At 39.7% G+C, this 23,754-nt stretch overlaps 1 protein-coding gene across 1 annotated transcript in view; it reads right to left on the bottom strand.

Moving 5' to 3' along the window:
* STK3 (serine/threonine kinase 3) overlaps positions 1–23,690 on the bottom strand; it is a gene marked incomplete at both ends in the record, with an annotated part of 323,355 nt that extends 299,665 nt beyond the window's left edge. Inside the window, 5 exon segments of the mRNA XM_080694746.1 lie at positions 16,007–16,043; positions 16,046–16,183; positions 16,186–16,327; positions 19,064–19,115; positions 23,650–23,690. Of these exon segments, the coding sequence (XP_080550872.1) occupies positions 16,007–16,043; positions 16,046–16,183; positions 16,186–16,327; positions 19,064–19,115; positions 23,650–23,690 (410 nt within the window).
* Between the last annotated feature and the right edge of the window lie 64 nt (positions 23,691–23,754).

Raw genomic sequence — 23,754 nt, 5'->3', positions numbered from 1 at the left:
ATATGGTATCCCTCATTTATAAAAAGCTGGAGATGTAGGTCAGAGGTAGAAGGCTCCTGGACTCAACCCTCAGTACCAAAAAAGTAAAAGTAAGATTCAAGCCGGGCATGGTGGCACATACTTATAATTCCAGTACTTGATAGGCTGAAGCAAGAGGATCACAGCTTTGTGGCCAGCCCCAGCTACTTAGTAAGGCCCTCTGCAACTTAGACTTTGTTTCAAAATAAGGAATAAAAAATAGGGCTGGGGGTGTAGCTTGGAGGTAGAATACCCTTGGGTTAAATTTCCAGTACTGGGGGGAAAAAAAACTGAACATTTTAAGTATTTAATGAATATTTAGCTTTAACCTTTAAAAAAAAATCCAACCAAATATATCCAAGTAAAAATTGTCCTTCTGTAACATTTTAAAAAGTATGTTTCTTCAAAAGATGTTGACATTGCCAGACATAAACTTTTGAAACATTTTGGAAATTGTCTTGAGAGAAAAATGCTTAACAACATAGAAGTTTAATCTTCTGTTAATTAGTTCATTTAATCTTCCCAAAACCCAAAGAAGGTACTAGTATAATCTTCACTTGACAAGTGAGGATACTGAGCCTTAGGAAAGTTAAATGTCCACCACTGTACTGTAGTAAATGGTAGAGCTGCAATTAGAACCAAGATCTAACTGGTTCTTTATCACTTAGTATCACTGTTTTAATAGTAAAACAGATGTAACTTGATGACCTCACAGAATATTTACTTTTATGAAATGGTATTAAATTTATGGGGAGTTAGCCTAATTATTGTCACTATACTCTGAAACCACTAAGAAAATAGATGGTTTGCAATACAATTATTTAATTAAGGGAAAGTTTTGTTTTTCTGCTCTTTCTTGCCATTTCCTCTCAAGTTGGGATCTTTGCCCAAAAGTACTCTAAAATTATAATTTCCTGTTAAGTTTGAAAGAAAAAGAATCTGAGGGTTTTTTCTGTTCACCCTTCAACCCTGGACTCTCATTTTTATTTTCTATTTTTTTTCTACTTATCAACTGGAAAGTGATATGACTCCCTTTAATTTCTTATAACAAACATACAGGAATTTAACAGATGCTGCAACATCCCCCCTATCCTAGATGTTACTGTAGTTAGTTCTTAGTAACTAACTTTTCAAAAACTACAAATCCAGAAAATGTAACCAGAAAAATAGATTTGAGACTGCTCCAATGTATTTATGTTCCACTAAAATAAAAATGCTTATATTTTATAAGAAATATGCAGACCTTACTTGGGAGACAGGAGGATCACAGGTTTGAGGACAGCCTAAGCAAATAATGAGACTCTCATCAACCTAGTAAAACTCTGTTTCAAAATGTAAAATAAAATAGGGCTGGGAGTGTAGCTTGGAGGCAGAATTCCCCTGGGTTCAATCCCCAGTACCCCCCATACACACACACAAAGAAATATTCAGACCTATAAAGTTTATTAACTTTAATCCAATTCATTAAAAAGTTTGAATATTTAACAGCCATATTTATATTTGAGAACTTAAAATACAACAGAATTTTTAACTGACTATTTTAAAAGGATGGAGATGCTTTTACATGAAACATACCAAATCCTACCTATGTACTATCATATGGAAAAAAGACCACCATGATTTGTACCAAAGAAACTATCTACTTTAAAAAACTGGACTTACTCATATATCGTCTTCTTCATTTCCCTAAGCCTCAAATTTTGCAGATTAAACATGAGGATTCAGACTTTATGCCCTCATAATTTCCCACCCTATCCCTAGTAGAATATTAATTGCAAAAGTACCCAGACATTAATAATTAATAAAATTTTAACCTCAAGGAAAATTTAAACTCTGATAATAATACAACATTTACATATTTCAATAGGTTCTATACTTTAACATCTGATTATTTTTATAGGATATCATGAATAGAGATGGGGGCCATGGAGGTGGTGACTATTCTCGGCTGTTTGCACAGATGGGCACTATTTTGCTTGATTTCTCAGTGCTATCTGATTACATAGCAACAACACACATGAAGTAATTTCTCAGTATTTTACCACTGCTCTTTGTAAACAAACTGAGAGTCATAGAGTGAAAAATAGTTCATAATTTTGGTGCTTTGTGGAAGTAAGTTCTGGCCTTTTAAGTTGGTATTATTTATGCCTGTTCATTTTTTAGAAATGAAAATAAAATCTAAAAGTCCTGGCTGTACCTGATTTAAAAAAAAAGATCAGATGATGAGTAGCCTAAGTATATCACTCAAAGGAAATTTAAAATAAACTACTGTAAATATAACATTATTGTTTTTGTACAAGTAAAAATATCTTCTGAAATTACAATTCACTTTGATATACCATGAGTCCTAGCTACATAATACTCCAAAATTACAAACCTATTTAAACTTTGGATCTTATGAAAATTTTTAAAATAAAATCTTAAAGAAAAAAAAATTTTTCTTATTAACTTTAGAAACCTGGGGCCAGGCGTGGTGGTGCACACTTATAATCCCAGCATTCTGGAGGCTGAAACTAGGAGGATTGTGGTTTGTGAACAACCTCAGCTACTTAGTGATGCCCTTGGCAACTCTGTGAGAACCTGTTTCAAAATAAAGAATAAAAAATAGGGCTGGGGTGTAACTTGGAGACACAATACCCCTGGGTTTAATCCTAAGTACCACAAAAAAATTAAAAAAAACTTTAGAAACTTGAGTTTAGGGCTAGGGATGTAGCTCAGTTGTAGAGTACTTGCCTAGCAATGGGAGATGCTCTAGGTTCAATCCTAACACCAAAAAAAAAAAAGGAGAGGAGAAACATAAATTTAGAAAACTAGGGAATATTTTTTCTCTCCTTAGGCTTTCTACAACTTAGTGAGACCTGTTTCAAAAATCAAGAATGAAAATTAGGGCTGCAGGTATAGCTCGGAGGTAGCCCCTAGGTTCCATTCCCATACCACAAAAAAAAAAAAAAAGATTATTCTGAGGATGCAATTATGAACCTGAACAGAAAAAGAGAAAAAGGCCTCTGGTAAGCAAAGGCTGGCACAAAGAACATATGCTTTACTATGAAAGAGGGGAAACTACTGTCAGATGAGATAATTATTTCTAAGATAGGCATCAGTTTAAAGAAGCATATAGCAATAAGAAAGGACAGAAAACAGTAAAAGATAAGACTAGGTTTAAGAAAAGAAACACTTCTAGCCACATATAGGAACAAAGTTTTAAAAACACATAAAGATTACACAAATTGGAATATTTCCCCCAGGACATGGTGGCACACACTTGTAATCCCAGCATTTGGGAGGCTGAGACAGGAGGATGGCAGTTCACTGGCAGCCTCAGCTACTACTTAGGGCGGCCCTTTGCAACTCAATGAGACCCTGTTTCAAAATAAACAACTAAAAAAAATAGGGCTGGGGGTGTAGCTCAGAGGTAGAATGCCCCTAGGTTCCATCCCCAGGACCGCAAAAAAAAAAAAGAAGAAAGAAAGAAAGGAAGGAAGGAAGGAAGGAAGGAAGGAATGGGAGAAGATTTTTGCCACCTACTCCTCCAATAGAATGTAATCTAGAATTATATCTAGAATATACAGAGAACTCATGAAACTCAGGACTAAAAAAAAAAAAAAAAACAATAATCCAATCAAACAATGGGTAAGTGAACTAAATAGACATTTCATGAAAGAAGAAATTCAAATGGCCAATAAGTGCATGAAAAAATGCTCAACATCATTAGCAATCAGAGAAATGCAAATCAAAACTACCCTGAGGCCATGTGTGGTGGCTGGTGGCACATGCTTGTAATCCCTGGGCTTGGGAGGCTGAAACAGGAGGATCCCACAGGTTCGAAGCCAGCCTCAGCTACTTAGTGAGGCTCTCAGCAACTAAGTGAGACACTGTTTCCAAATAAAGTATAAAATAGGTCTGGGAGTATAGTCCAGAGGTAGAAAAGTCCCTGGGTTCTACCCCCAGTACCACAATAAATTTTAAAAAAACTACCCTGAGTTTTCACCTAACTCCAACTAGAATGACAATCATTCAAAGCACAAACAGCAACATATGCTGGCAAGGATGTAGAAAAGTGGGAACTCTAATACATTGTTGGACTGCAAATTAGTGCAACCACTTTGGAAAACAGTATGGAGGATTCTCAGAAGAATAGGAATGAACTTACCATATGATCCAGCAATATCACATGGTTTTTATTTTATTACTGAACAGTCATTAAAACAGATGGAGCAAGTGCTGGGAGGCAGTAAAAGAGAGGAGCATTTTCTTATCATTGGCCTAGTTCTATAAATTTTTTTAAATATATAGGAAATGGCCGGGTGTGATGGCGCACACTTGTAATCCCAGAGCTTGGGAGGCTGAGACAGGAGGATTGCACAGGTTTAAAATCAACCTCAGCTACTTAGTGAGGCTCTCAGCAACCTAGTGAAGACCCTGTTTCCAAATAAAATATAAAATAGGTCTGGCAGTGTAGCCCAGAGGTAGAAAAGCCCCTGGGTTCCATCCCCAACACCACAAAAATTTAAAAGTTTTTTTAATTTAAAAATTAAAAATATAACAAGGCTGAGAATACAGCTCAGAGGTAGAATTTCCCTGGCTACAATCTCCAGTAATAAAAAATAAAGAAAAAAAAAACTACACTGAGATTCCATCTCACCCGAGTCAGAATCACTATCAACAAGAATACAAAAAATTACCAAGTGTGGTAGCCTACACTTGTAAATCCCAATACTTGGGAGACTGAGTTAAGAGGGTCACAGGTTTGAGGCAAGTCTCAGCAATTTAGTGACACACTCAAACTTAGCAAGACTCTGCTTCAAAATTAAAAAATAAAAATGGCAGAATGATCCTGTATTTAATCCTTAATACAAATAAATTGATTCATTCATTCATTCATTCATTCTAGGATACGAGGCGGGGGACACTCTTAGACACTACTGGTGGGAATGTAAATTAGTACAACCACAATGAAAAACAGTATGGCTAAAAGTAGAACACCATACATTCCAGCTACACCACTCCTCTGGATATGCCTGAAATATTAACATCAGCACACTTTTAAGGTATCTAGATATCCTTATGTTTAGCATGACAAAATCTACAAGAACCAAGTTACAGAATCAGCCTACAGTAGAAAAGATAAAGAAAATGTGGTATATAGACACAATTAAGTATTATTCAGCCATAAAAAAAACAAAACTGTGTCATCTGCAGGAAAATTAATGGAACTGGAGAACCTCATGATAAATAAAATAAGTCAGACCTGTAAGTATGGCATGTTTCCCCTCATATATGGAACCTAGGGGGGTAAAAAAAAAACACATGAAAGTTGAAGGAAAACTATTAGAGATGAGGAAGAAGACTGCAGCAGAGAGAGGAGGAAGTCAAGGAAGGTAATGGGAGATATGAGCAAAATATGTTACACTCACATATGTGTGTGCCACAATAAAATCCATTGTTCTGTATAATTAAAATACACTCAAAGATTGGGTAATATATGCATGTATGTCTCTACCATCATGTACCCCATTAATATGTATGACTACAATGCACCAATAAAAAATACACTAATAGAGCTGGGTGTGGTGGTGCACACTTGTAATCCCCACGCTTGAGAGGCGGAGACAGGAGGATCACACAGGTTCGAAGCCAGCTGTGCTGGCTTAAGAGACCCTGTTTCCAAATTTTAAAAAGTATAAAATAGGCCTGGGCGTGTAGTTCGGAAGCAGAAGGGCTCCCAGGAACCTCAGTACCACCAAAAAAAAAAAAAAAAAGTAATAGAAATAAATTTTTGAATGAGCATCAATGAAAAATGTTATGAGTGCTATTTGCAAAATAACAATAATTTTCATATCAACTTACAGGCATAACTTAATGTCTTTAACATAGTAAACATACTAAAACTCATTCTTTCTTCAGTTATGTGACATATTGACAAATGAAAACTACAAACTGTGTTACTCAGATAAATACCTCATTTTGCTGATTAAAAGCACAATAAAATTTTACAAGGGGAACTAGTATCAAAAGAAAGGAGCAACATTTGATCTTTAATATCTGGATGTGTCATTTTATAATTAATCATACTATAGTTCAGAGTGGATTTATATAAAGCAGTCTTGCATTGCCCTGGATATTTTCTTTGTATGCAGATATATTATTATGTATACAAAGACATGGCAAACTAAAAGTTCCATCTAAAAAATGAGGTCTGAAATGGGGCCTTACCAAGACTGATGCTGTGCCATCTGTGTGGTGGTGCATGCCTGTAATCCCAGTACTTAGAGGCTGAGACAGGAGGACCACAGGTTCAAGGACAGCCTCAGCAATGAAGTGAGACTCTCAGCAATCTAGCAAAACCCTGTTTCAAAACGAAAAAAAATAAGAAAAGGTCTTGGGGTATAGCTCAGAAGCAGAATGCCTGTGGGTTCAATGCCAGCACCACACACACACACAAAAAAACCATGCATATATATATATATATATATATATATATATATATATATAATATCTACTTATATTTACATATATATAAAAAATATACATATACAAAAGATATATACACACACAGCGGTGTTGTCTTAGATTATTTTATTTTCTATATTCTTTACATTTAAGAAAAGAAAACACTAGGTCATCTGAAACATTTAAAGGTAAGAAAGAGCCAGGCACAGTAGTGCACACCTGTAATCCCTGCTACCTGGAGGCTAGGGCAGGAGGATCACAAGTCTAAAACTAGCCTCAGCAACTTAATGAGATCCTATCACAACATAAAAAATAAAACAAGGCCAGGGATGTAGCTCAGTGGTAGAGCATGTTCTGGGTTCAATCCCTAGTATGGCAAAAAAAAAAAAAAAAGAAAGAGAGAAAAAAGAAAGAAAGAAAAGAAAGGAACCAGGCCTAGGAACACACACCTGTAATCCCAGTACTTAAGAAACTGAGAGAGGAGGATCATAGGTTCAAAGACAGCCTCAGCAATATTACTGAGACTCTCCGCAGCCTGTGGAGACCTTGTTTCAAAACAAGGTCAGAGGAAGAATTGCAGGGTTCAATCCCCAGTACTACAAAAAAAAAAAGTGAGACTGAATATTAGCATAATAGTGGGTTAAAGGGTAATGAGTAAACAAGAACATAAAAAGACCTCCCAATTTCTGACTCAAACTTAAAAAGTAAATGTAAAATGGAGATGCTCATGGAAAAAAAGCTCAAAACTGATTCTCCTATCTATGAATTAAACACTATTAAAAACAATAGGATATCAGTGCCCAGGTTAAGGTCTTGAAATAACATCCATCACTAAAAGAAACTAGGGCGTCTGAGAGAATTGCTTGATACTAGATCTGGAACATGAAATGTACAAGAGGAGCCTTGACTATCATATCACTGCAGACAGCAAGGAAGCTATAAAAAAAAAAACCACTAGGGTCATATTCTCTCCTGAAAAGACTCCCACTAACTAAAGAAGGAACAATCTGAACTTCAGTGACAATAACTGAAAAGGGTAAAAATCCATCAAATATATTTAAATCCAATACCTCATAATAGCATTTACAAAAAGAATGAATTAGTTCCCCTTGGAAGAAAAGAAGAAACTCAATCATTATCTAGAGAACTGGTAAATAATTAGAATGAAACAAGCATTCATTCTGTCTTTTCTTTATAAATGATACCACTTGGTAAACAAACAGGAAGTGAAGGGAAATAACTTTACAAAAACACTCATAGTAAATGGAAAAAAAAATGATTCCTTTAAAAGTTCACCATTTTGCAATACTCAATGAATTAAAAGCACTAACCATGAAGAGCTGCTAATCTCACCAAAGAGAGAGAGAGAGAGAGAGAGAGAGAGAGAGAGAGAATATGAATAAATTTAATTAACATTAAGAGATTCCTGGGAAGCTGAAACTGGAAGATTACAGGTCAGAGGTCAGCCACATCAACTCTATATGACCCTATTGGGTGTAGCCCAAAGGTAGAATGCCCCTGGGTTCAATTCCCAGTACCCTCCCCAGAGAGGGGGTGGGGGGAGATTTCTACTTTCTTGCCATATCCCACCTATAACAATGCTTAAGGGATCAAAATTGAGTCTGATCTATCTCTGAATCCAGATGCCCATTTGCAGGGAATAAAAAGAACAAAGGAATATGTTTAAATGAATCTTGAATAAGCTATCAGCAAAATGCAGATTGTGAGAAACTGCACTTCAAACAACCTGAATTCTTCAAAAAGAAAAGGGGAACCAGGCATGGTGGCGCACACTTGTAATCAATCCCAGTATTTGTGAGGCTGAGACAGGATCGCATAAGTTCAAAGCCAGCCTGAGCTACTTGGTGATGCTCTTGGCAATTTAGTGAAACCCTGCTTTCAATTAAAATATATATTTAAAAAAAATAGGTCTAGCCGGGCGTGGTGGCACACACTTGTAATCCCCACGCTTGGGAGGCTGAGACAGGTGGATTGTGCAGCTTCGAAGCCAGCCTCAGCTGGCTTAAGAGACACTGTTTCCAAATAAAATATAAAATAGGTCTGGGAGTGTAGCCCGGAGGTAGAAGGCCCTTGGGTTCCATCCCTAGTACCACCAAAAATAAAAATAAAAATAAAAAATAGGTCTGAGAGTATAGCCCAGAAGTAGAAAGCCCCTGGGTTCCATCCCCAATACCACATAAACAAACAAACAAACAAACAAGAAAAGGGGTAGAAGATTAACCTAAAGATTGAAAGTGATGCCAGGCGTGGTGGCACACACTTGTAATCCCCACCCTTGGGAGGCAGAGACAGGAGGATCGCACAAGTTCGAAGCCAGCCACTCTGGCTTAAGAGATCCTGTTTCCAATTTTTTTTTTTTTAAGTATAAAATAGGTCTGGGAGTATAGCCCAGAGGTAGAAGGGTTTCCAGGAACCCCAGTACCACCAAAGAAAAAAAGAAAAAGAAAAGATTGAAAGTGACAACTCATACCAAAGCTACTTTTTTTTTTAAGAGAGAGAGAGAGAGAGTGTGTGTGAACGAGCGAGCGAGCCCAAAGCTACTTTTTAATCAGCAAGGTTAACCTAGAGTATCTGGCAACATATTTTGGTTATTACCATGAAAGGCAGGATAATGTTACTAGTGGGGAAAGCTGCCCTGATGGTGATGGAGAACTCAGAAGAGGCTTCTGAATGGTTATTACTAAGGTGTCTGCCTTATAATTCACCAACCCATACATTCATTTTGTACTGATTATATCACAATAACAATTTTTTAAAACAGCAGGTTATTAACACACCTGAACATTTCAATATCTAACAAAGTCTAGGTCTGTTTCCCATTCTTCAATCTGGTGAAAACAAGAGGTTATAAGAAGTCAGTACCCATCATTTCTTCTCTACTCATTTCTTCTTCCAAGAGAACCAGTATGAAATCACTTTCCTGGGCAGGGCATACACATTTGTAATCCCAGTACTTGGGAGGCTGAGACAGGATGATCATCGGTTCATGGCCAGCCTCAACTACTTAGTGAGGCCCCCTGCAACTTAGTGAGACTCAGTTTCAAAATAATAGGGCTGGGGGGTGTGGGTCAGAAGTAGAATGCTCCTGGGTGTAATCCCAGGACCATTGGGGGGGGGGGGGATCACTCTCCTGGCTGTGTAGAATTCCAAGAAAGAGAGACTAGATATGCAAACCTGTTCCTCTTTGAGTCTCCTCCCAAGACTGTTCAACCTCATGACACAGTAGTCAGGATTGATTCCTCTTTCTTCCTCATTTCCCACAGCTAAGCTAGCCTATCAGTAGGTCCTTCATTTCTAACTCCAAAATATAACTTAAATCTGTCCACATCTCTCCATCTCCACTGACTCCACTATCTCTAACAATAAATTATTGTAATAGCCTCCTGTTTCTGATTTTATTCTTAATCCTCTACAATATACTCTAACCAAAGCAACATCAGAATGATCCTTTTTTTTTTTTTATGGTGGTACTGGGGATGAAATCCAGGGTATTCTACCTCAGAGCTACATCCCCAGCCCTAGCCCTAGCCATACTTTTTATTCTTTATTTTGAAACAAGGTCTCACTAAGTTGCAGGGGACCTAAGTAGCTGAGGCTGGCCACAAACTTGCCATCCTCCTGTCTCCGCCTTCCAAGTACTGGGATTACAAGCATGCACCACTCCAGAGTGATCTTTTTAAACTATAAACTACTTAAGACCCTTTAACAATAGCCCATGGTACTCTGACAAATCCAATTCCTTTCCATGCCCTGCATCTGAATCTCTGTCCATCTCTCTGACCTCATCTCTAGCCACTTTCTCCCATACTACTACCCAGTCACAATGGCCCCATTTCAATTCCTCCCACAAACTACACTCTTTCCACCTTCAGGCATTTTCATGGCTCACAGGAACCACACCCTACCGGACTGCTCACTCAACTGATTTCTCAATGTCAAGTTGCAGCTTAAATATCACCTCCTCAGAGCAGTCTCCTCTAGGTGCTCTATTAAGCAGGTTCCAAATTTTTCCTATCAAACAATGGTCAAGCTTCTTCTAACTGTAGGTCTCTGAGTCCCATGATTTCAGAAAACCAAAAATCCTAAAAATGAAAAGATCTAGAAAAAGAAAATTCGTCCATATTTTGACTACAGAAATTACCTCATTCTTGGATCAAAAATGCTCAACAATTTTTCCATATACATATAAATGTATGTGTGTATCAAAATACTGATATCTGCTTATATATAAGATAGCTGAAAATTTTATTCAATTACCTCTTTATTAAGATGTCTTATACAATCTACAGACTGAGAACTGAATACTACCCATACTAATGAATTACCATGGTAATAGCTTTCAGTAATTCTCATTTCCTATGAAGTCATTTTTCAAGATATGTCCTTTGATGTACTTTCAGAAATTCAAGTTAATCTGAACTTCAATATTCATAATATGTAGTAAAAATTATTTTTAATATTCTTACATGTCTTTTACATACTTGCTAGATTATTTAACTTGAGACTATATAAAAAAGTTACAATAACACTTTTCAAACACAGTCTTTGTTCTAAGAGCTAAAGGCTTCTTGAAATTATAATAATCCCAACATGAGGAAATTCAAATAATATCACCATAAAAAAAGATTGGAGCTGGGCGTGGTGGGTGCTCACTTGTAATCCCAGTACTTGGGAGGCTAAGACAGGAGGAATCCCAGTACTTGGGAGGCTAAGACAGGAGGATTGCTCAGATTTGAGGCCAGCCTCAGCCAAAGAATGTAACTGTAATTTAAATAAAAAACCACTCCTTATCTGCGAGAGTATGCTTCAATAGCTTACTCTTATTATCCTTCCAGTATTTTCATTGATCCACACCAACTTTTCTTCCAACTATACTGTAATTAACAAATTTTAAATAACTACTAAACTTATAGTCTAGTTGAGGAACAAGGCCTATTTGGCAAAGTCAGTCTCAGCCTGTCTCTGACTGCCTGCCTCTCTCTCTCTCTCTCCTCTCTCTCTCCTCTCTCTCCTCTCTCTCTCTCTCTCTCTCTCTCTCTCTCTCTCTCTCCTCTCTCTCTCTCTCCTCTCTCTCTCTCTCTCCCTCTCCTCTCTCTCTCTCTCTCCTCTCTCTCTCTCTCCCTCTTCCTCTCTCTCTCTCTCTCTCTCTCTCTCTCTCTCTCTCTCTCTCTCTCTCTCCAGCAATGATATTCTATCCTCTCTCTTTGTCAAATATTGTATGAAAGGACATGCCTCTGGCAACCAGAGTTCTCGTGCTTCTGAAGACCTCTGCGACAGACCAGTTAAACAAACCTGGGAATCTAAAAGCCATTCTGGCACCTCAAGTCAGTGACAGGGGTGACTTAATTTACTACCTATGTTCTACACAAGCCTTGCTAGGAAACCAAATCAATGAATGTGAAGGTAAGAGGTGCCTTACAGATTATCTAGGACCAAAGAATGATACCCAAAGAAGCAAATTTCAAAATCAGTGACAAAGCTAAGTCCAACACTATACACATGTGTATATAAATATATACACAGATGTTGACCTGTATATAAATAACATACTAAAAATACAGAGACATATATGGGAAGGACATATACCCAATGCAAGATAGTGATCACCCTCTGGAGGCTAAAAAGGAAAGACAATTGAGGAGATACACAAGGGGAGGAGGCTCCAAATGTATTGTTTTATCTCTTAAACTGGAAATTTTTTTTTTTTTTTTTTTTTTTTTTGGTGGTACTGGGGGTAGAACCCAGAGGCTTTCTACCTCTGAGCTATACCCCCAGACCTAATTTTTTTATATATTTTATTTGGAAACAGGGTCTCAGTCTCACTAAGTAGCTGAGGCTGGCTTCAGACCTGTGTGATCCTCCTGTCTCAGCCTCCCAAGCATGGGGATTACAAGCGTGTGCCACCACACCCCGCTTAAGCTGGAATTTAATACACAAGGGTTTATTAAATAAGTTAAAATCCATTATCTTTTACATGTCTAAAAAGAACAAGAAAATGGCATATAATCAAATAAATATCATATCAGGAATACACAGTAATATCTCAGGCTAGAGAGTACTCAGAGAAGATATTTTATGGCAGGGCGTAAGGGAAAATGCTTGTAATTCCAGAACTTGGGAAGGCTAAAAAGGACAGCCTCAGCAAGTAATGAGATGCTCATCAACCTAGTGACCCTGTTTTCAAATAAAAATAAAATAGGTCTAGGGGTGTGGCTCAGAGGTAGAATGTCCCTGAGTTCAATCCCCAGTACCATAAACACACACACACACACACACACACACACACACACACACACACACACAAAGATACTTTATGAAGCAGGCTTTGAAATACAGGCAAAAATATAATAAGCTTTTCTAAAGGAAAAGCATGAACAAAGGCAAAATTGGGAATACACACACGGCTTGCAACCTAAACAATAGGGAAACTTTATAGGGACAGATTCTCCTTGGAAAATAGAAACAGAAGGCTACAAGTTAAGACTGAAAGCAAGTAGTGGAGGTCTTGGATACTAAGTACACAAGTATATCCCCAATCTAAAAGAAAAGAGTAGCATAACTGAAGGGATGTTTTAGGTAAATAAATCAGAAGCCATGTGCAGGCTAAACTAAAGCACTCTGCATGGAATGACGCACTAGAAGGCTCTGTAGTTCAGCAAAAGAGAAAAGGAATAAGGGATAGCAACTAGGTCCTGGTGTCCTGTCACACCAACACAGGTGCTTCTGCTGTTATAATGTTGCTACTGTTAAAAAAAAATGGGGACACCTCTGGACTAAAGTGACCAGTTAGAAGGCACAGCTGTGATTCCAATGTGAGCGTCCTGGTGCCCAGGAATGGAACAGTAATCTTGGGAATGAAAAGGAGAAGGGGGAATTCATAGACTATTTATGGAAAATGTGGTAGAACCTAATGACAAACTAGATGAAATAATGAAAAAGTAGTCCTACATGAAAAAATTAAAAATGCCAACGGCAGTCTTACAGAAATTGAGAATAAGAAAAGGAGACCAGGATATCACCGACAGAGATGACCACTGTTATGAAATGCTAAGAAAGTTTCAAAATGGTATTACTGTTTATAACCAAGTACACAACCTCATAGCCAATCAGACCCAGAATTTTGTCACCTTCTTTGCTTGACCAAGTTATTTAATCTCTCTGAGCCTCATTTAATAAAGAAAACACAAGTCAGCAACTAACATTATTGAACCCCCTATGGAGCATTGTACTAAGCCCTTGACATATGACTTCATTTAATCCTCATAATACATTTTACAGATGAAAAAATTAAAATTTGGAATTAGCATAAGTGACAAAACCAGGATTAGTACTTAAGAATGTAACAATATTTAATCACAGTATATACCACAGTGTATAAATCACGCATATACCAGTGTATAAAATTATATTGCCTAGTGACATCATAGCCTTCTACACAGCTCTGTGTAAGCACATTCTGTGATATTTGCACAACAAACACCTGGTAATGAATTTCTCTGAACAAGGCCCATTGTTAATTAACACATTACTGTATAAATTTCCTGACAAACAATATGACCTCAAAAACTGTAGCTACACCTTATTATTAGATTATGATCAATAGGGACAACACAAAAACTTATTGCCAATAATTCCTGTCATAGCCTTCCATGTGTCAAACTTTTAGTGCTCTCATCTATAAAAGTAGAATTACTGCATAGGTTTAATCCTCACAAGGTTGCTGTGAGGATTAAATATGAATATGAAAGTGCTATGAAAAATTTTAAGAGATAGTCAAATATTGAGAGTAATATAGCTTTTGCTCTTCAGAAATGCCTTCCTGAGCTAGGGGCAGTGGGTGCACCTGCTACTCGGCAGGCTGAGGCAAGAGGATCTCTTGAGCCCAGGAGTTCAAGACCAGGCTGGGCAACATGGCTAGACCTGTCTCTTTTATTTAAAAAAAAAAAAAAAAACTAAAAAGAAATGCCTTCCTGAATCAAAATAAGTCTCAAAGAGAGTTAAAAATAAGCCTGTTAAATGTGCAACCACCATGGAATTACCACCCACACCTTCCCCTCACTCCTCCAGGTTGTCTAATGTCTTCGAAACGGCAGGGATTCTCCTACACCTATAATGAAACTCTGATATCTTAAGTAGAGTTATTTGATAGAGCTTCTACTTCAATACAGAGTTGTTAAAATTGACCTATTACATTACCTCAAAAGTGACCCACCAGAGTTCTTCCAAGGCAGAAAGAAAAAAAAAAGAGTCAGTTGTGGTGACACGTCTATAACCCCAGCACTTGGGAGGCTGAGAAAGGAGGATCTCAGGTTTAAGACCAGCCTCAGCAACCTTGCAAGACTCTCAGAAAGCTTGCAAGACTGTTACAAACCAAAACAAAAAAAAAGGTTAAGGTGAAGCTCCTAGGGGGAATGCCCCTGGATTCAATCCCCACTTCAAACAGATGAAAACAAAGTTCCTCATTTTCTTCTATAGTATTAAAATTAGGTGTTCAGTGAGCACTAGAAAACAGAAGTCCTATAAAATGCTAGAAAAGAATCTATCTGATGACTTGTTTCCAGGGCTTTGATAGCAGGTCCCTTTTGGTAACCTTTCAAGGATCTCCCTTTTTCACGTGAACAGATGGTTTCCAGGCCTCAAGTCTCAGGTATCTAGTCACACAATTCACAATAGCTCCCAAAGTCTCTACCTTTTTAATTATTCCATGTCCTTGATTTCTAGCTATCAAAGCACATGAACTCTTTAATCTTCACGACAGCACTCTCTCGGAGATTATTACCCTTATTTTACAAATTGAAAATGAAATGTTGAGGTTAATCAATTAGTTGATTTATTTGGGGGGGAGGGATAAGCAATGTGCATTATGAACTTATATCAATGGACAACATTTAGTTTCCAAATATCGTTACAAATATTAATCCAAACATCGTAGTTTGTACACATACACTTCCAATATTATAAAAGATTAAATATAAACAACATATACCATACCGACGCCTCACTATTTTTACAAGCAAAACTACATGGGGGAGGGGTTCTAATTTAAGATTCCCACTGCCTTGCATCCATAAATTCTTTCGAACTTGAGTGCGCAGGAGAAGAGCACCTGTCAGTGCAGCCCAGCCACAGTTAAGTTTGACACCCTGTGCAGCTATTAATACTTCATTCCTTAAACCGTAAATAAACGGCCCGCCTTCCCCCGAAAAATAAAAGGGCAAATTATAGAGACCAGCTGACAAAAGAGCCTGCGTGGTTGTGGAAGGCCGACCAATTTCCTCGTTTCAGGTCTCCAGGCGGCGGGGAGCTGGCACGAGGGCCAAGCGCCCCGCCCCGCGCTCGGCCGCCCGCGGTCCACGCGCCAGGCCGGCCGGCCAGGGCCGCAGGGTGGGCCCGGGCCTCGGGGGCGGCGCGGCGAGCCCCGGCGGCCTCCGGAGCTGGGCCGGGGGAGAGCCGGGCGCAGGGCCGGCCTGGCGCCCCCGCCCGCCGCGCCCTTCCCTCCTCCTCCCGCGGGCCTTACCTCTTGGGCGCGGGCGGCGGCTCCATGGCGGCCGGGGACAGAAAGAGGGGCCGGGCAGAGCGCGAAGGCCGGAGGGAGGAAAGGAGCTGGGGCGCCGGCCTGTAAAGCCCGGGGAACCAAGGAGGGAAACTCCGGGAACTCGGACCAACTTTCCCGTAACTCCACGGCGGATCTCCCTCCAGCCCCGAGCGCGGCTCCTCCCGGCCGGCCCCGCCCCGCAGCCGCCCCGAGAGTGGGCTGAACCCGGCGCCGCGGACGGTGGGCGGAGCCGCCGGGCAAGGGAGTGGGCGGGGCCAAGAGTTGGGGTGGGCGTGGCCATCTCTAGGGGCGGGGCCTGCTGCGGCGCCTAGAGAACGAAGGGAAGGGGCCAGGGCCACGGCCGGGAAGGCGGGCGGAGGCGGGGCTGGAGGGCGGGGCCTGCTGCGGCGCCTAGAGAGCTAGGCGAGGGGGCGGGCCAGAGGAGCCTGGGGCGTGGCCTCCGCCGGCCTCCGAGCTCCCGCCGCTGAGCCAAGCTGGCCTCTGGCTCCGCTCTTCACCCGCGGTCACAGTGCTCGCCTCAGTGTAATTTGACTCAGTTCTCTGTATTTCTCAACGATACATCCCAAACATCTTGGGAAGCCGTTTGAAGTACAACTGACTGCCCACGCTTCCCTCACGAGTTCTGTTTATAATTATGGGTCTGTTTTCCCCCAGCCATTTGACATTTTGTAGATATAGCAGAGACTCTATCCCTACTACTGGAAATTCTTGTTTGATTTTTTTTTTTTTAGACAAGCGCCTCACTACGTTTCACAGTAATTATATCTAATTATAGAGAAAGTAATTGCTGCAGTGATCTCTCAGTGCACTGGGGCCTTTGCTGGCTGTCCAGTTGGGTAACCTGCAAACCTATCACAAATTATGGTGCCTGGAAAAGTACTCAAGAAAGTCTCCAGCCCGATTCCTTTCCTCCTAGGTCCTCTCCTCAAACCCCTCCCAAAAAACCATTTGCATTACACCTCTCAACCCTGACATTTATAGGCATCTTTCTTATGACCATGTACAGCTGCTGTATGAGTTTTATTGTTATTGCTAGAAATTGTCAAGATGCACAATTATAAAGGGTTTTCTTGGAGGTTGGAACAATGAATATGAAGAGAGTGTTCAATAATATAACACTTTAGACAAGTATAGTTCACTCTTCTTTTTGAATTATTTAAAGTTCCACTATGTGATAAGTTTATATGACATTTCTGAGCCATTATATCCCTTCCTGAACTTAGTTAAATTTATTAAGACCATTCATTGTTGAAACAAAGTCAACTTCTATGAATAAGCAAGATTATTAAAACATTGTATATTCTTTTTTCTGAGCTACACCCATTTTAATTCTTTATTTTGAAACAAGGTCTCACTAAATTGCAGAGGGCCTCACTAAGTTGCTGAAGTTGTCCATGAGCCTACTATCCTCCTTTCTCAGCCTCCCAAGTACTGGGATTACAAGTGTGCACCACCATGCCCAACAAATTGTATGCTCTTTCACATTTACTGAAGATCTAGAATCTATTCAGAAGCAACAGAATAAACAAAACAAGTAAGTCATTAAAATGATCAAGCTGGAAAGGACCTTTGAAATTATCCTATCCTACTGCTCACTCTCATCCTCACTCCATCCATACTCCCCTCTCTTTCTATTTCATCAGGAAAACATCTCAGCCAGGCCTGGTGGCACACACCTAAAATCCCAGTAGTTGGGAGGCTGAGACAGGAGGATTGACAGTTCAATTTCAGCTTTAGCAATTTAGCAAGATGCTGTTTCAAAATAATAAATAAAAATAGGGCTAGGGATGTAGCTTGGAGGTAGAATGGCTCTGGGTTCAACCTCCAATACCACAAGAAAAGAAAAAGAAAAGAAAAACATCTTGAGAAGTTCTTTCATTTAAAAACAAAAGTAAGCCGGGCATGGTGGCGCACGCTTATAATCCCAGCATTCAGGAGGCTGAAACTAGAGGATCGTGGTTTGCAGACAGCCTCAGCTACTTAGTAAGGCTCTCTGCAACTCAGACCCTGTCTCAAAATAAGGAATTTAAAAAATAGAGCAGGGGATGTAGCTTGAAGGTCAAATGTCTCTGGGTACCATCCTCAGACCCGCAAAATACATACATACATACATACATACATACATACATACAAACATACAAAAGTATCGTACTTTAAAATAGGCTTCTTGTTGTCTTACCACTCTTAAGCTCCAGAAAGTTTTCCCAGCCAAACTATCAACAGCATACTTACTACCTTCTGCCTTTAGGTTGTGAAAGAGATGCCTGTCTTCTATGGTCCACAGTGCTCTGTGCTGGCTTGTCTGCGACACTTAGCGCACTGTGTTGACGTTCTGTTTATTGACTGGGCATCCCAACCCAACTGTGAGCAACTAAGAGCCAAGCCATATCTATACTGTCTCAGTCCCTCACATAGCCAGTGCAGGCGCTAGGCTGGATAGCCTCCCTTTGCTTCCTCAGATACACTCTCCGTCCCTCCCTACCTGCTCTCTGCACCAATGGCCAACTTGAGTCACTGGCACCATTGGGTTCCCCAGCCCACTGACATAGGGCTGGGTCTGACAGGAGCCCCCGAAGGAGGTCGTCAGGGAAAGAAAGGAGTGTGAAGCCACTGTTTATTTATTCCCCTGGCGCCCTTCCTTCCTGTAAGGTCACCTAGGACTGTGTTCCGGGGAGTCACTGCTCCTGTCAGGAAAACCTACCCAATTCTCCTTCCTTCCCCTTTGCAGCCTAGGGATCACAACTCATCTGCTGTTCCTGGGTTCCTTCTCTACCTCAGTGTTCCTTTCTACCTCAGTGCTCCTCTCTACCTCAGTGCTCCTCTCTACCTCAGTGCTCCTCTCTACCTCAGTGTTCCTCTCTACCTCAGTGCTCCTCTCTACCTCAGTGCTCCTCTCTACCTCAGTGTTCCTCTCTACCTCAGTGCTCCTCTCTACCTCAGTGCTCCTCTCTACCTCAGTGCTCCTCTACTGATCATGTGTAATTAAATCCTCCTCGACTGACCTCAATTTAAATCTACCTTCCGAAGGATTTCCTTTTGGAACCCTGACTGACACACTCGGAAGGAAGGTCTATAGAAAAGGAGTAATAACATCAGAAAATAAATCTCCAAGATCTTTCTCAATTTGAAAAGGAGAAGACTACCAGTTAATTATATGTGATTTCATTAGGATCATATGCTTAGCCTACATTATCTCATTAAGCCCTTAAAACTACCTTATCAGGTAGTTATTTCATTTTAGAGGTAAGGAAACTGAGGTTTTAAGGGGCAAAGGGAATTACCCTGAACCAAACAGTCTGCATTCTAACCTAGTCCTCCATGACCCCCCCCCCCACAAAGCCAGACCTCATTCCAGTGTAAGTCAGTCAACAAATATTTACTGGGCATTTAAATATGCCACATACTATTTTAGAAATAGGGGGTTTAACACCGGGCGTGGTGGCGCACGCTTGTAATCCCCGTGCTTGGGAGGCGGAGACAGGAGAATCGCGCAGGTTCGAAGCTAGCTGCACTGGCTTAGGAGACTCTGTTTCCAATAAAAAATTTAAAAAAAAATGGGTCTGGGAGTGTAGCCCGGATATAGAAGGGCTTCCAGGAACCCCAGTACCACCAAAAGAAAAAGAAGGAGGAGGAAGAAGAGGAGGAGGAGGAGGAGGAGGAGGAGGAGGAGGAGGAGGAGGAGGAGAAGAAGAAGAAGAAGAAGAAGAAGAAGAGGAAGAAGAAGAAGAAGAAGAAGAAGGAGAAGAAGGAGAAGAAGGAGAAGAAGGAGAAGAAGGAGGAGAAGGAGGAGAAGAAGAAGAAGGAGAAGGAGAAGGAGAAGGAGAAGGAGAAGAAGAAGAAGAAGAAGAAGAAGAAGAAGAAGAAGAAGAAGAAGAAGAAGAAGAAGAAGAAGAAATAGGGGGTTTATCATAAAGAAAACATATACATTTCTGTGCTCCGGGGGTTTAATAGACAAAAAAGTCCTGCCCTCCTTCTGTATAGAGAAACATAGTAAGATAAATAAGTACCTAGTTAGTAATGTTGAATGGTGAAAACTGGTAAAGAAGAAAAAGTAAATATATGCTAAACAGTAGCAGGAAAGAATGCAATTTAGAAAAGGTGGCCAGGAAGGCCTCAAGGAGGAAGTAACCGAGGAAGAGAGAGATCTACACAGACAGCTAAAGCAAACTAGCATAAGGCCAAGGGAATGGTTGGCACTAATGTCGGGAGGCAAGAATGTACCTGGTTTGTTGTTACTGAATAAAAGTTGGTTTTCTCCTGAATTACTTATAAAAGAAAAGGGAAAAAAATGCCTTGAACTTCTGTTTTGTCTGTGGAAAGCCAGCCTGAAGATCTTGAGAAGAAAAGCACAGAAGTTCTTATTCAACCTCCAAATAAGAGGCTTGCTTGAATAATGGACGCTGTCGAAAGTTCTGAGATACAGACAAGGGCCACTCAGCTTCACTTAATTGTGAAATGCACTGCAAAAGCTATCATCTCCCAATAGCACCAAGAGAGGAGGCTGGGCCTTTCACATGTGGGCCTTTGAAGGACCTTTAGCCAAACCAAGCAAGGGCTCCAAAAGAAATGTGAGAGAGATCTGCAATTTGGAATCCAGGTCCTATAAATAACAAAAAGCATATTTTTTTAAAAAAAAAAGATGACACATACAGCACCAAATTTTAGAGGTAAAATATATTAGGATAAAAATATTCCTTATTATACTAGTGATTGCTATTCACTGAAACTATAACTTCGTATTCTTCTCTCTTTTTGTGTGTGGTACTGGGGATGGAACCCAGGGGCATTCTACCTCTGAGCTACACCCCCAGTCCTATTTTTTATATTTTTTGAAACAAGATCTCACTGAGTTGCGAATGGCCTCACCAAGTAGCTGAGGCTGTCCTTGAACTGAGATCCTTGAGTCTCTGCCTCCGGAATCCTGGGATTACAAGCATGAGCCACCATGCCCAGCTTCTTCTGTTATTTTTAATCTTGAAAAATACTATTAATTAACAATTGTTAGAGAATCTTTTCTACGATTACTAGCAAGAAATTTGGGCAGAGAAAAAGCTCTGAACAAATATGTTATATTGAGTAATTTTTATTTGCAGGGAAATTTGACCCATTTCCTGATTCATAGTTAGACAATTTTTCCCTGTTTCCTTACATTGTGGAAGAAGTGAATAGCTTCTGCAGGCCTCTTTTTTAAGAATACTAATCCCTTTAATAAGGGCAGAGCTTTCATGACCTCAATTCTTCCCTAGAGCCCTATCCCAAATACCATTACTTTAGGGAACTAGCATTTCTTTTTTCTTTTCTTAATTTTCTTTTAAAAGCTAGAATTTCAGTATATGAATTTCAGGGGAACATAAACATTCAGACCATAGCACTAGTATTCTTTGGAGTTCTCTTTGCTTGGTACCAACCCATTTCTTGTTATTCCAATCCTGGTAATAGCTAATAATTCTTTATATTAAACTTTCCCTGTTCACATAACTGTGGTCTTTGTCTCTTGTGGGTTTTGTATCAGATCGGACCTTGACTGATACAGAAAACAACAGCAAAGAATTATAGACTTCACTCCAAACTCAGAAAAATGCTTGATAAGATCAGTCTGATTTCATTTGAGTTCAATATATAAATACCTACACTCGCAGTTTTAAAAACTTTTTGGTCTCAAGACAATTTTACACTCTTTAAAATTTTAGTGAACCACAAAGAGCTTTTGCTGCTGACAATATTAAGAAATTAAAATTGAGGAACTTTTAGATGTAAGAGTATACAAGTGCATATTCCCTTAGCCATCACAGCAATGATCTCATCACATATCATGTAGCATCTGGAAAATTCCATCATATACTCATGAGGGACTGAGAGTGAGGAAGGCAAATAAAAGCATTGTTTTAAAAATAATGTTGACCTCATGGATGCCTCAAAAGGGTCTTGGTTACCCCCACAGAATCTAAGATCACACTTTTGAGAACCACTGATGTCCCCTAACTTTATATAAACATAACTAAGACCTATGGGAGGAAAATATAGAAGATATGGTCCTTGCTCTCAACACTTAGTTGAAAAGAAAGAATATGTAATCATAGCCAGTCAGTAATTGGGAAACTGAGACAGGAGGATTGTAGCTTTACAATCAGCCCCTCAGCAACTTAGTGAGACCCTGTTTCAAAATAAAAAGAGCTGGTATATAGCTCAAAGGTAACTCTGGGTTCAATCCCTAGCACCACACCACAAAAAGGATAAAATAAAAGTAATATATAAAATAAAAGGATATATAAAAGTAAAATAATGATTTAATCCTATATGTGATAAACAGTAAGTTGTGTCATTCAGAAAAGTGTTGACATTTGGAATGATAAAGACTGAAGCTCAGCAAAACAAAAATACCTTTTATAAAATCTACCCTCCTTATGCATCAGTTATAAGAGGGGGAAAATGTTCTGTCATATATAAGCTGAAAATATCTCAAAACACGTTTCTGTACGATTGGTTGAGACACTGAACACAAGGACAGAGATAGGGAAAAGATCAATGCTAAGAACCTAGGAACTCCATCAATTGAAGCCTTTCTGTGGCTGTCCATAGTTACAATAATATAAGGAACCTAAACACTATAGCCAATCTGTTCTTCGCTTTCATAATTTCTATTTTTTATTATTAGTTGTCCATTTTATTATAGAAATGTTAGAAAATACAGAAAACATAGGTAAGAAAACAAACCCAAAGAGAGCACACAGCACTTGGGGACACACTGTGTTCAAGCAGACACCATCTGACCTTCTTAGTGATGCTGCATCTGCATCCCCGGGATGCTGATGCCGGCTCTTCTGTGTCTATCACTTGTGTTTGTTGTCAAGGCGTTCATCAGCAGGGCGCCTCTCAGGCCCCTCCTACTTTACTTTTGATGAGTAGGAGCTTGGAAATTCAAAGACTAAGCTGGACAGAAACACTTAAAGGCAGAGTTTGCAGGCTCCAAGTGAGGGGCTGAGGGGCTCTAGTCATGATCTTTGCGATTTATTTTATTTATTTATTCATTTATTTATTCGTTAATTCACTGTGGTACTGGGGCTTGAACCCAGAGGCGCTCTACCTTTGAACTTAACGCCCCTAGCCAGATTTTATGTCTTATTTGGAAACATAATCTTGCTAGGTTGATGAGTCCCACTACTTGCTGAGGCTGTCCTTGAACCTGCCATCCTCCTGTCTCAGCCTCCCAAGTATAGGGATTACAGACATGCGCCACTGTGCCCAGCTTGTGTTTTTTATATGGAGACTTTTTTGCACACAGTGTTTCCAGGCTGTGGTCTAAAACAGGAAAGATGGATTTTACAGTCTTGGTGCATAAAAGTAATGGCATTACTGAAACTTACAGAAGCCATGAGTGGTGTGGAGAAGACAGTCTCAGTTGTTTCATCTCTAAATGTATCAAAGTCTCTTGATGCCTCACTGTGGTATTAAATCTAAGAACAGCCACCCTTGAGCCCCTTTGAAAAGCACAAAGCTATCAGATCAGTCCAGCAGAGTATCATTAGAAAATACTTAAAGAATCACTAAGAGATAAAGGGCATAATGTATGTTATCCAGAAAAATGAACAATAAATACCACTTACGGAAGAACACAGTGTCTCTTCTGGTCAGCATCCTCTGACATTTCTGCTGCTGGTTGATTTCACTGTAGATGAATTTTGCTAGTGGGAATAGTGTGTGCAATTGAT

This window comes from Muscardinus avellanarius, assembly GCF_963383645.1.
Source record: "Muscardinus avellanarius genome assembly, chromosome: 4".
NCBI classification, from domain to species: Eukaryota; Metazoa; Chordata; class Mammalia; order Rodentia; family Gliridae; genus Muscardinus; species Muscardinus avellanarius.
The sequence above is the reverse complement of the archived record's forward strand: the minus strand, read 5'-3'. Positions and strand labels throughout refer to the sequence as shown.